Source organism: Anneissia japonica, unplaced genomic scaffold (genome assembly GCF_011630105.1).
Source record: "Anneissia japonica isolate Jap-2015-1 unplaced genomic scaffold, ASM1163010v1 scaffold288075_len254835_cov185, whole genome shotgun sequence".
NCBI lineage: Eukaryota > Metazoa > Echinodermata > Crinoidea > Comatulida > Comatulidae > Anneissia > Anneissia japonica.
The window spans coordinates 177,005-189,155 of NW_022711128.1; the positions used below are offsets into that span (position 1 = coordinate 177,005).

The following is a 12,151-nucleotide window of genomic DNA, read 5'->3' on the forward strand; positions in this document are numbered from 1 at the left end:
ATATCAATTATATGATCATAGTAAAATGACAATATAATTTTATACATTAATCAATTATTTTGCTTGAGAGTAAGTCTCTCTCTCTCTCTCTTCCTCTCAACTAAAAATATGAAATCTATAAAATAATAAATATTATCTAAAATAAGTTTTAGTTATAATACATAAAGAAAGCTGAAGCTGATATTAATAAAAAATAAATATATAGGAATCAGATCAGAGAGAAAAAATACGAAGAAGTGAGGAAGATGCTAAATTAAATGCGCTAAAACATGAGATGAAGGGATAAATTAATCCAAGTTAGTCAAGTAAATATTCTTGTAGATAACCTACCACAATTCAATTCATCATATCCAGTTGAGCAATCAACCCAGAAGTCACACACTCGATCTATCGGGAGGCAGGTCGCACCATCCCCACAATTGAAGAAATTGTCGTTGCAAGGATTTGGCACAGGAATCGGTGTAGTTCCAATGGGAAGATTACTGGTATACGGAATACATTCCGGCAGGAAGCTGACGTCATCAACACCAATGGCACCATCATCCCCATTCCCAACGGTAGCTTCTATTATGACCTAAGAAGAATGTATTTGAACACATGAGGGCAGTATAATTATTAAGCGACAGAACTTCTATTGTCATAGAATAACGTAATCAATGATTGTATTCACTTGGTTAATGCCAGTACCACTACCAGTTATTCTTATAAAAATTGAATGATGTAATATCTTAAAGGGGTCATGTCCTATGACCATGTAGAATGACTGAGCGTCAATCAAATTTAACAACTGACCAATCAGAATGTGGTAATCAATAGGCGGGGCCAGAAATATGCACATGTCTCAAAAAAACATAGCCTCAAATCAGCCATGTTCCTTTAACAATAGCAGTTGTTTTGTGGGACATGTGCAACAATATCCAAGGGGTGGGGCTTTGGTGGAAGAGCACACTGGAAGGAGTAACCTTTAATCTTAAAAGGCTGATACTGGTATATCTTTTTTACTTTGGTAGTGTAATTTGTTTCTCTTCTCTAATTTTTTAGGCCTTTGACACTTTTTTTTCTGTGAGGGCACCATCAATAATTATTATCATCATTACATACTTTAATCCAAAATAGAAATAAATTTGTTTCTTGATAAGTTACAGCTATAGAGTTTAACTTTAATATTTTATAGAATAAAATACATTTTAAATATGTTTGAACTGAAAATAAGGCTATAAAGAAAATTAGATAATAGAAGCATTAAAATATCTATTGCTCTTCTTTCCTCATGATTATAATGATCTGTTTTCTCAAATATTGCTGGCAGGGTCACCCTAGTTAAATATGATCAATTGAATAAATAAATAAATAAATAAATATCCTATATTTACTCGATAGTTGTCAAATTCGATGAGTTCAATTTCTGCACGATCGTAGTAATCTCCTCCAGCCCCTGAACGTGACCAGACGAGGTTCAGCGGTCCTCCTCGAAAAGAAGTTGTATAGACATTCAAGCTACCGACATCAGTACCCCACATGTGGTAGTACATGCGCATCTGAAACGAATCATTTTAAATAAGTATAAAGCACTATTCGCATGTTTTCTAACTAAATACCTGGAGTAATATCTTAATCAAGTAATTTAAAAACATTTACAAAATAGATGTTCATTATTGATATTGTAGTTAATGTCTTACAAAGCATCCCTTTGAACTGCTATCAAAGTTTGGACTTCCAATTCGTGCTTTGTCACCCTTCTGGCGTGGGGATCTCTGGTCAATGTAAAGATAGTAGCCCGCACTTGTACCGCGGGAATGGTCACGGCTTGGAGCAGCAGCATTAGATGACAGTGCAGACGAGGTGTGTGTAAAGTCAAAGTCATCGTTTCTGAGTTGCGACCAATCACAAAGACTGTTCTCAAAGTCACACGTTAAGTATGTGTCTGCAAATACATAATTCAAAATTATGGACCAAGATGTAATAATAAATTATTTAATATAATAACATTGGTAGTAATACATTTTGATAACAAAAAAAATACTTACTACACTGCATTTCATCAGAATAGTCTCCACAGTCATCTGTTAGATCACACAAGAATGCGCCATTAACACATGCACCATTAGAGCAGCGGAACTGACCATCAGAACACTGAGGCTGGCGTGAAGGCAATGCACAGTTGTTAACATCTATGTCATCGATGGCAATGTCACCAACGTGGTTGAAGCTTCTGATGGCTTCGAATGACAGCTGGAATGGTGATGTCCGCCTTCCTATTCCTACTCTGGCTCGCTGCCAGTTATCGCCTTGGTTGCCAGACAGCTCAAAGACTCTGGTTCTCTCGTTGTTCGCATTGAATGACAATATTAGTGTGCCAATGTCTGAAATAAATGAAGAATAATGCATTAAGGAATTAAAAATAGCATATATGGTTTATTGGCTCACAGGTTACAGACAGAACCTTAGCATATCTGCCGAGAGATATCAGGACCAATGTCTCAATCAAAGAATACTGCAGTGACAGAGATCATCAAACAACATAAAATTGATCTAAATTGAAGTGTATACAGAAATGTTTCTAAATACATTATGTATTCATTAATATTCATTAACAGGCCTACAGAAAATGTCATCCTGGAGTAGTGACTCCATACAGGTACTTACCAGCTCCAAGCATGTGATACCAGAAAACAACCTCACAACTTGATCCGGTCTGCTGAAGCTGAGGGCCCTGGAGCTCAGCGAAGCTATTGTACTGGCCCTGGTTGGCCTCTACAACCATGTAGTAGCCGTCGCCAAATAAATTGGTGTGGTCGGATCCTGGGCCAGTTGCAGGGGTATCGGTAGCGTTTGAGCGACGGTACCACTTGAATGGACCAGTGCTGATGTCCACATAGTCACACTGACCCCTCTCAAAATCACAAGGCCCTAATGAGTTGAAAATACAAAGACAGTTGATCTACTGATTGCAGTGATCTGACGATTTCAATCTTATTGCAATGTATACATCAATTTGCAATATTACATTTTATTAATTGATTAGCTTTGCTAATAACTTCTTCCAACTCTATTTGCAACTTTAAGTCAAAGCTTAAGACCTATTTGTTTTCCGGTGGCTTTTCACATGCGTTGCACCTTTGATCTTGTTTGGAATTGGCGCCATATAAATTTGTGATATTATTATTATTATTATTTGCACTATTATGTAAATACCACAGGAAATATTGTATTAATATCAGTAAAGCCCTGCTTTCATAAATTTGCTACAGTCACTACAGGTTTTTTTCACTAAAATTGTTATACTGCATACAGTAGCTTTCCTTAATGTATCAGGAAGTCTGGCTGACTTAACTGAAATACTGTATGTCACAGACAGTCGTTGGTGACAGCGTCTAGTGATTTTATGAATCCAGGCCTTAATAAACTTGTGCAAATTGGAGTACAAACTTGAAAAATATCTTACCACAATCAACTTCATCGTTGTTCACGCTGCATTCTCGTACAAAATCACACTTCTGACTCATAGGTATATAAGTTCCATCGCCGCAGTCAAAATTACCCCCAGGCCCGGTTGGCGTTGGGTTTATCGTGATACATGATCCATCAATTGAATCAAGGTCATCAAGGGCAATATCGCCGAGATGGTCTGCGCCAACGACTGCTTCAAATACAAGCTAATGAAATAAAAAAACATGTTTAAGTGGAATTTCATGTCCATTCACATTATTTTTATAGAAAAATTGCCATGCAGGCACTGATCAGGCAATTTTTGAAAGCACTAACCACACTGCCATGATATCATGGTAAGTTTGGGCCTATTGCGCACAAGTCAAACAAACCTTGCACTAATGGGACATTAGTGCACAATTTGGGATATGAAATTTACATTGGAGATAAAATGATGATTTCACAATTGACCACATACCTGATAGTACTTAGATGGATTAATTGTAACCATAGCAAACGTCCACTGGTCACCCTGATCACCTGACAATGTCCAGAGTGTCTTCGTCTGAGTCTCTGAAACCGAGTAAAGCTGAGAAAAAAATATTTTAATTAAAAAACAAATGTGTGTCTTCCCCAAAAAAAGTACAAACTAGGTTACTAAAAATACATTTGTATAACTTATGTCTTACGTTGAGTGTCCCGGTGGAGCTGCCATACATATGATACCAGAACTGGAAACATTTTGGTTCATTTGCCGAAAACCCTTCAGACTCGAGTCTAGCACGTTCACCAGTGTCACGCGGAAAAGAGGCTTCAATGTACATATACCTAAAAAAAAGGAACATATAAATAAATTAAGTGATGTTGTCTTTGAGAAAAGCTGCACACACATAGCATTGGCCAACAAATATATGTCTGCTATGTGTGAGTGGCTGGTGATGTAATGGCCTACAATGATTGCTGGTGGAGTAGATTGTCATAAAATAAGGTAATCACTTACCATCCACTCTGAGTACCAATGGTGTGATCATACGATGGGCCAGTCATATCTGAGTAAGAGCTACCACTATGACGAACCCAATCGAATTCATCTCCAGTAACGGTGTTAGTCCATCCGCAAGTATCCGTTTCAAATGTACACGAACCTGAAAAACGAAGTGATATGATTTATATCATTAATAACAACAAACTTCATTCTCTTAAATACCATGGAAAACATTTTTAATGGTAGATAACCTTTTGCTTCTTTTTTGTTTTAATTGATGTATTTGTCTATGAATATTGGTAAATTTGTTAATTCAATTCCTTGGTACTAAATTTTAGAATAGGTTTTAAGGACAATAAGGTTGAAAGACATACAGGAACATTCCACAAACATTCATGATATTAGGTTTTAAGTTAAATTAGTGCTTTATATGGAAAAATAAAGTTAAACAATTAGCTGCTATTTACCAGCAAAACCACTGCACATGCCGATGGAGAACTGGACGTCATCAATTGCAATGTCGCCCTCTTCTTGACGACCTGCAACTCCCTCAAACATAATCTGGAAGACATCTGTTAAGAAGACGCTCTGACGTGCAATACGCCAGAAGTCATCGGTCTGGATGTTGCCGAACGACCAAATTGGGTTGTTTTCAAGGACGCCATTTATCTTCAGGTATGTGTTGAGATATCCGATATCATCACCTGTTAATAACAATAATAAATAATTGTTAATTTATACCAATGACCAACAATTCAGTGGTTAAGTTATTCATAATCAGATGTTATTTGTTATTTAGTATTTATATAGCGTCTATTCCTTTAGGTTACAAAGCACTTTGTTTTCCCTGGTCATTGGGTCCTCACGCTTAAGCGTTGTTGCTATATTGGCACAGTAGCATGCAACCCACAAGGTACCCATTAATACTCCTGGGTGGAGAGAAGAAATGGAGATGAAGTGCCTTGCCCCAGGACACAAGTGAAATGCACAGCGAGGTATTGAAACCCTGACCTCGAGGTTAGGAAACCAAGCAGTTCCAGCTGCACCAAACCGCTTCAGATGTTGAAAATAGGTAATAAATTATAATAATCACATAGTATTAATAGTATGTGGCCTAATATGATTGGTTAATTGATACCCAATCACAGAGCTTGAAATTTTACTTAGGATATCGGGGGATAGTACCTTACCTCTCATATGGTACCAGAATGAAACACAGCCATAGTAGTTTGCTGGGGGATTGAACGTTGGACTGTACAAACGAGCCTTATCCCCCTCCTGCACTATGAGGTAGCGTCTGTCAGTGAACATGTAGTAGCCTAAAAGGTGGAAGAAAAAATTATCCCTTTCAAAAACAATTCAATTTTATAGTGCACACAGACCACAATCTCGCTTATATATCTCATCCTCAAGGCAAATTGCTTATATTTCAGTTTTCCAGCAAGAAGAGCAATGATGAAACTAAACTGGAATCAAAAATCTGAAAAGCTGTCCAGGGCTCAGCGCACACAGTGACTACCACCAGTTCAGCCAACTGAGCTAACCTGCTCTCATTCAAATGGAGAATATCATAGCTGAGTAAAGACTGACACTTATTGAGTACCAAATAAAGAACAATTATTCTATTGTAATGTCATTTACTTTGGAATCAGTGCTTTGAAATTTAAGAAAGTATAATACATACTCCAAGTATTGAAATGCACGCCATCGTGTTGGGATTCAATATTTTGAAATTAATTATGTCATCATCAGGAATTCCTGATGATGACATAATTAATGTCAAAATATTGAATCCCAACACGATGGCGTGTATTTCAATACTTGGACTATGTATTAAACTATCTCATCCGAGATTAATCAGTGGACCTTTCGTTTTTTGAAATTTAAAGTTTCAACCTTAAATTCCAATTCAAATTTATGTATATAAGCATATCTCCAATATGTTAATCATGTTGAAGTAAGTATTGCAGTGGTTACCTTCAGATGTTCCATATGTATGGTCAGCTCTAGGACCAGTTTGAATGGTCAAAGTTCGTCCACTTCCTCTTGACCAATTAAAATCATCTAGAGTATCTTGTGTGTAGCCACAAATATCATCGTCTTGGAAATCACAGAAAGCTAGGAAAATAATTAATGACTGTTAATAATGATTTTATTATTTCTCTTTATTGCATACAAAACAAAAAGAATACAGGTACGATAGTATGCAATAGCAGCCAAGAAAAATAGCCAAAGCTAATCGAGCTTGAGCCCCTTTCAAATTAAACATTAATACAATACATGTGATAAAATATAAATTAATAGTATAAAAAAAAAATGTAAACATCTAGAATTAATAATAATAATAATAATAAAAGATTTTGGCATTTATATGGTATTTTTCAGTGTTATAATAATAATAATAATAATAATAATAATAATAATAATATTATTTTTATATAATATTGCACTGATCATTGGTAAAAGTACCAAACTAAGTGCTCTCCACTTTCTGGTGCCCAGTCATACATAAAGGGACAACAAAATGGCCAGTCTGGGATTTAAACACTAACTTTCAGAGCCTGAATAACACTCCATGTGCATCCATATGTTGATGATAAAGAAATGAGGATGAACATGTGGTTGTTAACAGGAACATGTAATACCCTGGGATGGACAGTTCTATTATTTTAAAAGGGATGTTCTAGTATTCAAAAAATATAGATCAAAAATACAGGTAAAATTTTAACATGAATTATGAGAATAGATACATAGATTCTCTGAATGGTAAACATAGTTTTAGGATGAAAAACTTACATCTTGGTGGGCACTCTCCATCGGAGACCTGAATATCATCCAGTGAGATGTCACCCATGAAATCATCTCCACGTACTCCCTCAAAGATGATGTAAAATTGACCAGAAATGATATTTACCATGACCTGTCCAAACACCCAATCATAACTCTGCTCACCTTGACGTGTCCATAGGGCTTGGCCTATATTAAGCAATCAGAAATGGTGTTATCAGTAAAAGAGACACTATAGCTATAATAACAATGACTTAAGAACAAAAATAATACTAAAAACTACAATAATAATAATAATAATAATAATAATAATAATAATAATACAGTAATAATAAAATTAATAACAATAATATTAATAATAATGTTATAATAATAATAACAACAAATAAAGTTCAAATTGTACTTTGTGCACTTTTATTTAAAATTAATAATTATTTTTAGATTTATAAAATGGAAATATATTTTTCTCACCCAGATTGGTTACACTTGACGATGCATACACATTGAGGGAGCCGATGTGTCGTCCATACATGTGATACCAGAAGCGCAAGCACGTTCCTTGTGCAGTCGATGTCAGCTGAGCACTGTCGAGACGAGCCTTATCATCAACCTGCTTTCCACTTGCCTCAAGATAAATATAGTAACCTAAACAAAAGTCAATATGTCAAAGAAAATTATGTTGAGTAATAGCTGTTTCTCCAATGTACTTCCCCTGTATCAATAAATAAAATAAATAAATAATAACAAATTAAATAAAATAAATTAATAAATAAAATAAATAATCAATATTAGGTAAATAAGTAATACATAAAACCATTTTTAAAGCGCTTTTCCAAATATGATTAAAGTGCTGAACAGTATAAAAATAATGTACAATTAAAATACCTTAGGAAATAAATATCTAAAGTACTCTTTTAAGTACTTTGCTTAAAACCTGCAACCTGTCTAATAGCTTACATTGTTCAGCAACCACAAAAGCAATATACAGTAAGATTTTTTTAATAATCCTATGCCAAAACCTAATATTCAAGGCAAACCATCACTCAATCCATGCATTTTGCCTTGTAAAAATGATTACCACTGTGCTAAAATCCATACCAAATTCATCAAATAAAGGTTGAAAAGTAGATCTTAATACATCATGCAAGTATTTAGGGCTCATTCATGAAGGAAAAACTATTACTGCACCAAACAACAGCTAAAGCTCTCAAGATTTTGTAAAAATTTTGGACAGCCAAGCTTCGACAACATAAACAATTTTTTGGCCTTAAACTCTGTGTTTCAACAGTAATCTTTTTGTACTCTAATTTACAATTTATATTATCTAATGCATATATCTTATTGCATATATTGCAATAATTTTGCATATGTATTTACCATCCTTATTTCCTTTGGTATGGTCAGCTGTAGGACCTGTGTTGTCACTAGCAGTGCGTCCCTGCCGCACAGACCAATTGATGTCATCATTTTGGTCCTGGCTCCAGGCACAAATGTTGCCATTTTCAAAGTTACAATCATTTGGTCCTGCAGCCTGGGTTGGCATCGGTGTAGGCACTGTTGCCGGTGTTGTTATGTCCACTGTAGATGAAAGTTTGTGATGAGAATTGAAACCTTGTCCACACAATCAAATTTGAAGGGAAAAATAACTCAATGGCTGTGAATGTCAACCATTCTCATGGTTAAATGACAGTGTCTTCAACATAATGACGGCTAGTGCAACAAGTGAATGTTAAATTGCAACTTTGTCCAGGTTCCATGGAAACATGTAGCATATGTAAGTAGCCATTTAACTCAATGTAAAAATGATCACAGAAAAATCACTGCATGTCTTCAACAAATATTATTTTTATCTATTTTGATTTCTGCTTTTTGATGCCTTCTGTTATTTCATATGTTCATACCAAAACAAATTAATATATTTATACAAACTGTTAATAGGGAGTTTTCTCAAGGTTACAAAAACGATAACAAATACGTGATCAAATCTTTAGGCAACCCTTCCCTAACAGTAGCGTATCGACTATTCATGCCTTTTGCATGAATCAAGGATCATATAACAGCTTTTACAGCACATTGTCAAGACTGCTTTAGGCATGAATGATGATAATGATGACGCATTTGTTATCATTTCGTAAGGTTATAAAATCTCCCTATTTGTACCTGTGCAGGTAGAGCCCTGAGCGATGTTGGTGTCATCAATTGCAATATCGGATGTGTAATTTCCCCCGTGTAATCCTTCAATAACCAGCTGGTACTCCGTAGCTGTGATGATAGTTGTGGTGGCTTGATGCCAGACATCGCCCCTATCACCAGAATACGTGCTCCTAGGGATGTACACACCAGTCGAGTCTTTCATGTACACATTTAATATACCAACACCTAAAAGAATGAATAAAGGTAGTGCAATAACCAGGAACTCACACCATCTTGTGCTGAACTCAATGGTGGTGCCAGAGGGCGGGGGATTTGGAGAGCCGGGTCGGGGGGAAAACCCACAATTCATTGGGAAAAAAAATTATATGTACAGTTGAACTTGCCTAAGTCGACTTATATGAAAACAATAAATATACAGATTTTTTTTTTTAAATCCTTAATTTTATTACAATAGATGAATGGTAGTATTTATAAGTGTGTTTTATATGATAAAATTCTTTGTATTTTAATAGTTAATAAATTATTTAAATATGAGCAAAGACAGCATCCAATATTATTTTTCATTGCAGGACACAAGGTTAATTTGAATAAGTGAAATAGCAGACCTTGTCCATACATATGGAACCAGAATGAGAAGCAGGATCCTACAGTTGGTGGTAAATGAGCACTAACAAGCCGAGCTTTATCATCCTTTACTCCAACTGATGTTTCGATGAACATGTAGAAACCTGATGAGTGAATGAAATTCAAACATTAATATACATTATGAACAAAAATAAATGACACTGACACTGCCATGGATTTTTCTAGACTGTCAATCAAACTTAACAGGAAGTGTTATACAACACCTGTATATATTCTATTAATTTGATCAATTGACAACATGTCAAGTGAGATTGATTTAAAATGACAATTCCATGGTTATTTGAGTACTAGTCAATGATCGTTAAATAATACTCTTTCATCTCCAAGACGACAAAAATCTCAAATGCAACGTGACGCACGCGAGAGAGAAAAATTAGCCTAAGTCTAGCGTACATGTCAATAACAATGTTGTTTTGTGGGAACTTCGCTGACGGGCTTGGCTGAAAGTCAATTATTATAAGTAATATATATAATTGAGATTTCATTTCATGGTTATTATAAGTCAAACTTTACATTATCACTTGATTTCAATGTAATTTTCTATCTCATTCCATGAACCATTTTACATCTAGTACAGAGTATCAAACACTCCAGTGGGGTCCTTCTAATGGTGAGTTGGGCAAGACACCAAAAGTCAATTTCCCACTCTTTTAAGAGTAGTGTTCTGTGTTCCTTAACATACACATGCGGCATATTGCACACAGGATTAAAGCATCTCATCCAACAAAGTTGAGCTATCGTAACTTGTACTTCAGCCCTCCAGCTGAGCAGCGATTGGAATTGAACCAGGGACCAAAAATGAACTCCACAGTTCAGCGCACTGGCTGACCACTGTCTATTTGTTGATTGGCTCACAGTTGCCATTTCCTTACCAAGGGCAGTGTTTGTGGTATGATCCACTGAAGGTCCAGTGTATGCGCTGGGTGTTCCTCCATTACTTCGCATCCAATCAAAATCATCATCAACTACATCATTCTGCCATGCGCATTTGTTGGTCTCAAAATCACAGGAGCCTGGGAAAAAAGAAAAATAATAATAATATTTTCATAAAGTGCCTGTATGACCATATGAAGTCATGATGAGCCTATATATGGGCATAAAAAGAAATAATAGATAAAATAAACAAATGGTTTTGGTGAAGAAAAGGTAATCGTTGAGAGAGCATGGTTCATGACAAGAATGTTTGGGGTATTTACACAATAGCAGATGAAAATATGGTAGTGTTGGTGGTGGTGGTAAACGTGTTGGCCATCTGCCAATTCAGATTAGAAGGATCATTGCATGGTTTCTTGTTTAGATACAAGATTGATGAGGTCAGTTTATTTTGTTGACCCTTGATAGACCGACAGATAGATAGATGGACTGACTGCTTGACAATGCTAAGATAGATGCAAATAGTTGAAGTAGAAAATTAAGTTGGTTCTGTACAGCATGATTGAATTTTTTAAGGAATCGAGGGGCGCTTATTCAAAATTTAGGGGGAAGTTATTCAAACGGGGCGCTTAAGACAACTTTCAGGTTAGGAGGGACATTTATGCAACAGTTTTTTTTTGTCAAAGAAAACTGGATAGTCTAAACGCTAAGGAGGGGTTTAATGTTTATAAAAGACAAATTTTAGTTAAAAAAACATTCTAGTTTCAGAAGCACTTTAACTCAGACCTCTCGGATCAGGTTGAAAATCATTCTCACACACAGCAGGACTCCTCATGAACACTGATGCTTTATATATATCAATATGATGTTTAAGGACTGAGGTTCCTTTTTTTATAAATTAAAAACAATTTCCTTGTAATTAACAAGATTTGAACCCTAAATTCTGATATTGGAAGAAGGGCTCATGCACCACAAACCTCAAATACTGTATATTTCTGACTTTGCATATTTATGTCTTACCAGGTGGTGGACAGCTCCCAGACATTATTAAGATATCGTCAATAGCTATATCACCTCGAATTCCATCCCCACGAATACCTTCAAAGACAGCCTAAAATAAACATGTACCGATTAAATGATAAAATTCAAAACAGCACAAAAGAATGATAATTCTTTATATCCATTTGTTAATAAAAATTTATGCTAATAAAACAGTGTGTGAATTCTGATGGGCTAATAAATTTGCTATTATCACAAAAAAAAACTAATGAGGTATAT

The 12,151-nt window shown here is 35.4% G+C and overlaps 1 protein-coding gene across 1 annotated transcript in view; it reads right to left on the reverse strand.

Moving 5' to 3' along the window:
- The window catches only part of LOC117107325 (MAM and LDL-receptor class A domain-containing protein 1-like), a 98,620-nt gene that overhangs the window by 33,561 nt on the left and 52,908 nt on the right, over positions 1 to 12,151 (reverse strand). Inside the window, exons 67-85 of the mRNA XM_033248969.1 lie at positions 11,894 to 11,984; positions 10,873 to 11,013; positions 9,961 to 10,083; positions 9,362 to 9,580; positions 8,579 to 8,779; positions 7,673 to 7,846; positions 7,211 to 7,390; positions 6,392 to 6,532; positions 5,605 to 5,733; positions 4,882 to 5,118; positions 4,430 to 4,574; positions 4,119 to 4,257; positions 3,908 to 4,018; positions 3,446 to 3,656; positions 2,647 to 2,910; positions 2,028 to 2,363; positions 1,680 to 1,924; positions 1,374 to 1,538; positions 331 to 574 (exon numbers count right to left, since the gene is read on the reverse strand). Of these exons, the coding sequence (XP_033104860.1) occupies positions 331 to 574; positions 1,374 to 1,538; positions 1,680 to 1,924; positions 2,028 to 2,363; positions 2,647 to 2,910; positions 3,446 to 3,656; positions 3,908 to 4,018; positions 4,119 to 4,257; positions 4,430 to 4,574; positions 4,882 to 5,118; positions 5,605 to 5,733; positions 6,392 to 6,532; positions 7,211 to 7,390; positions 7,673 to 7,846; positions 8,579 to 8,779; positions 9,362 to 9,580; positions 9,961 to 10,083; positions 10,873 to 11,013; positions 11,894 to 11,984 (3,496 nt within the window). The remainder of the gene's footprint in view (positions 1 to 330; positions 575 to 1,373; positions 1,539 to 1,679; positions 1,925 to 2,027; positions 2,364 to 2,646; positions 2,911 to 3,445; positions 3,657 to 3,907; positions 4,019 to 4,118; positions 4,258 to 4,429; positions 4,575 to 4,881; positions 5,119 to 5,604; positions 5,734 to 6,391; positions 6,533 to 7,210; positions 7,391 to 7,672; positions 7,847 to 8,578; positions 8,780 to 9,361; positions 9,581 to 9,960; positions 10,084 to 10,872; positions 11,014 to 11,893; positions 11,985 to 12,151) is intronic.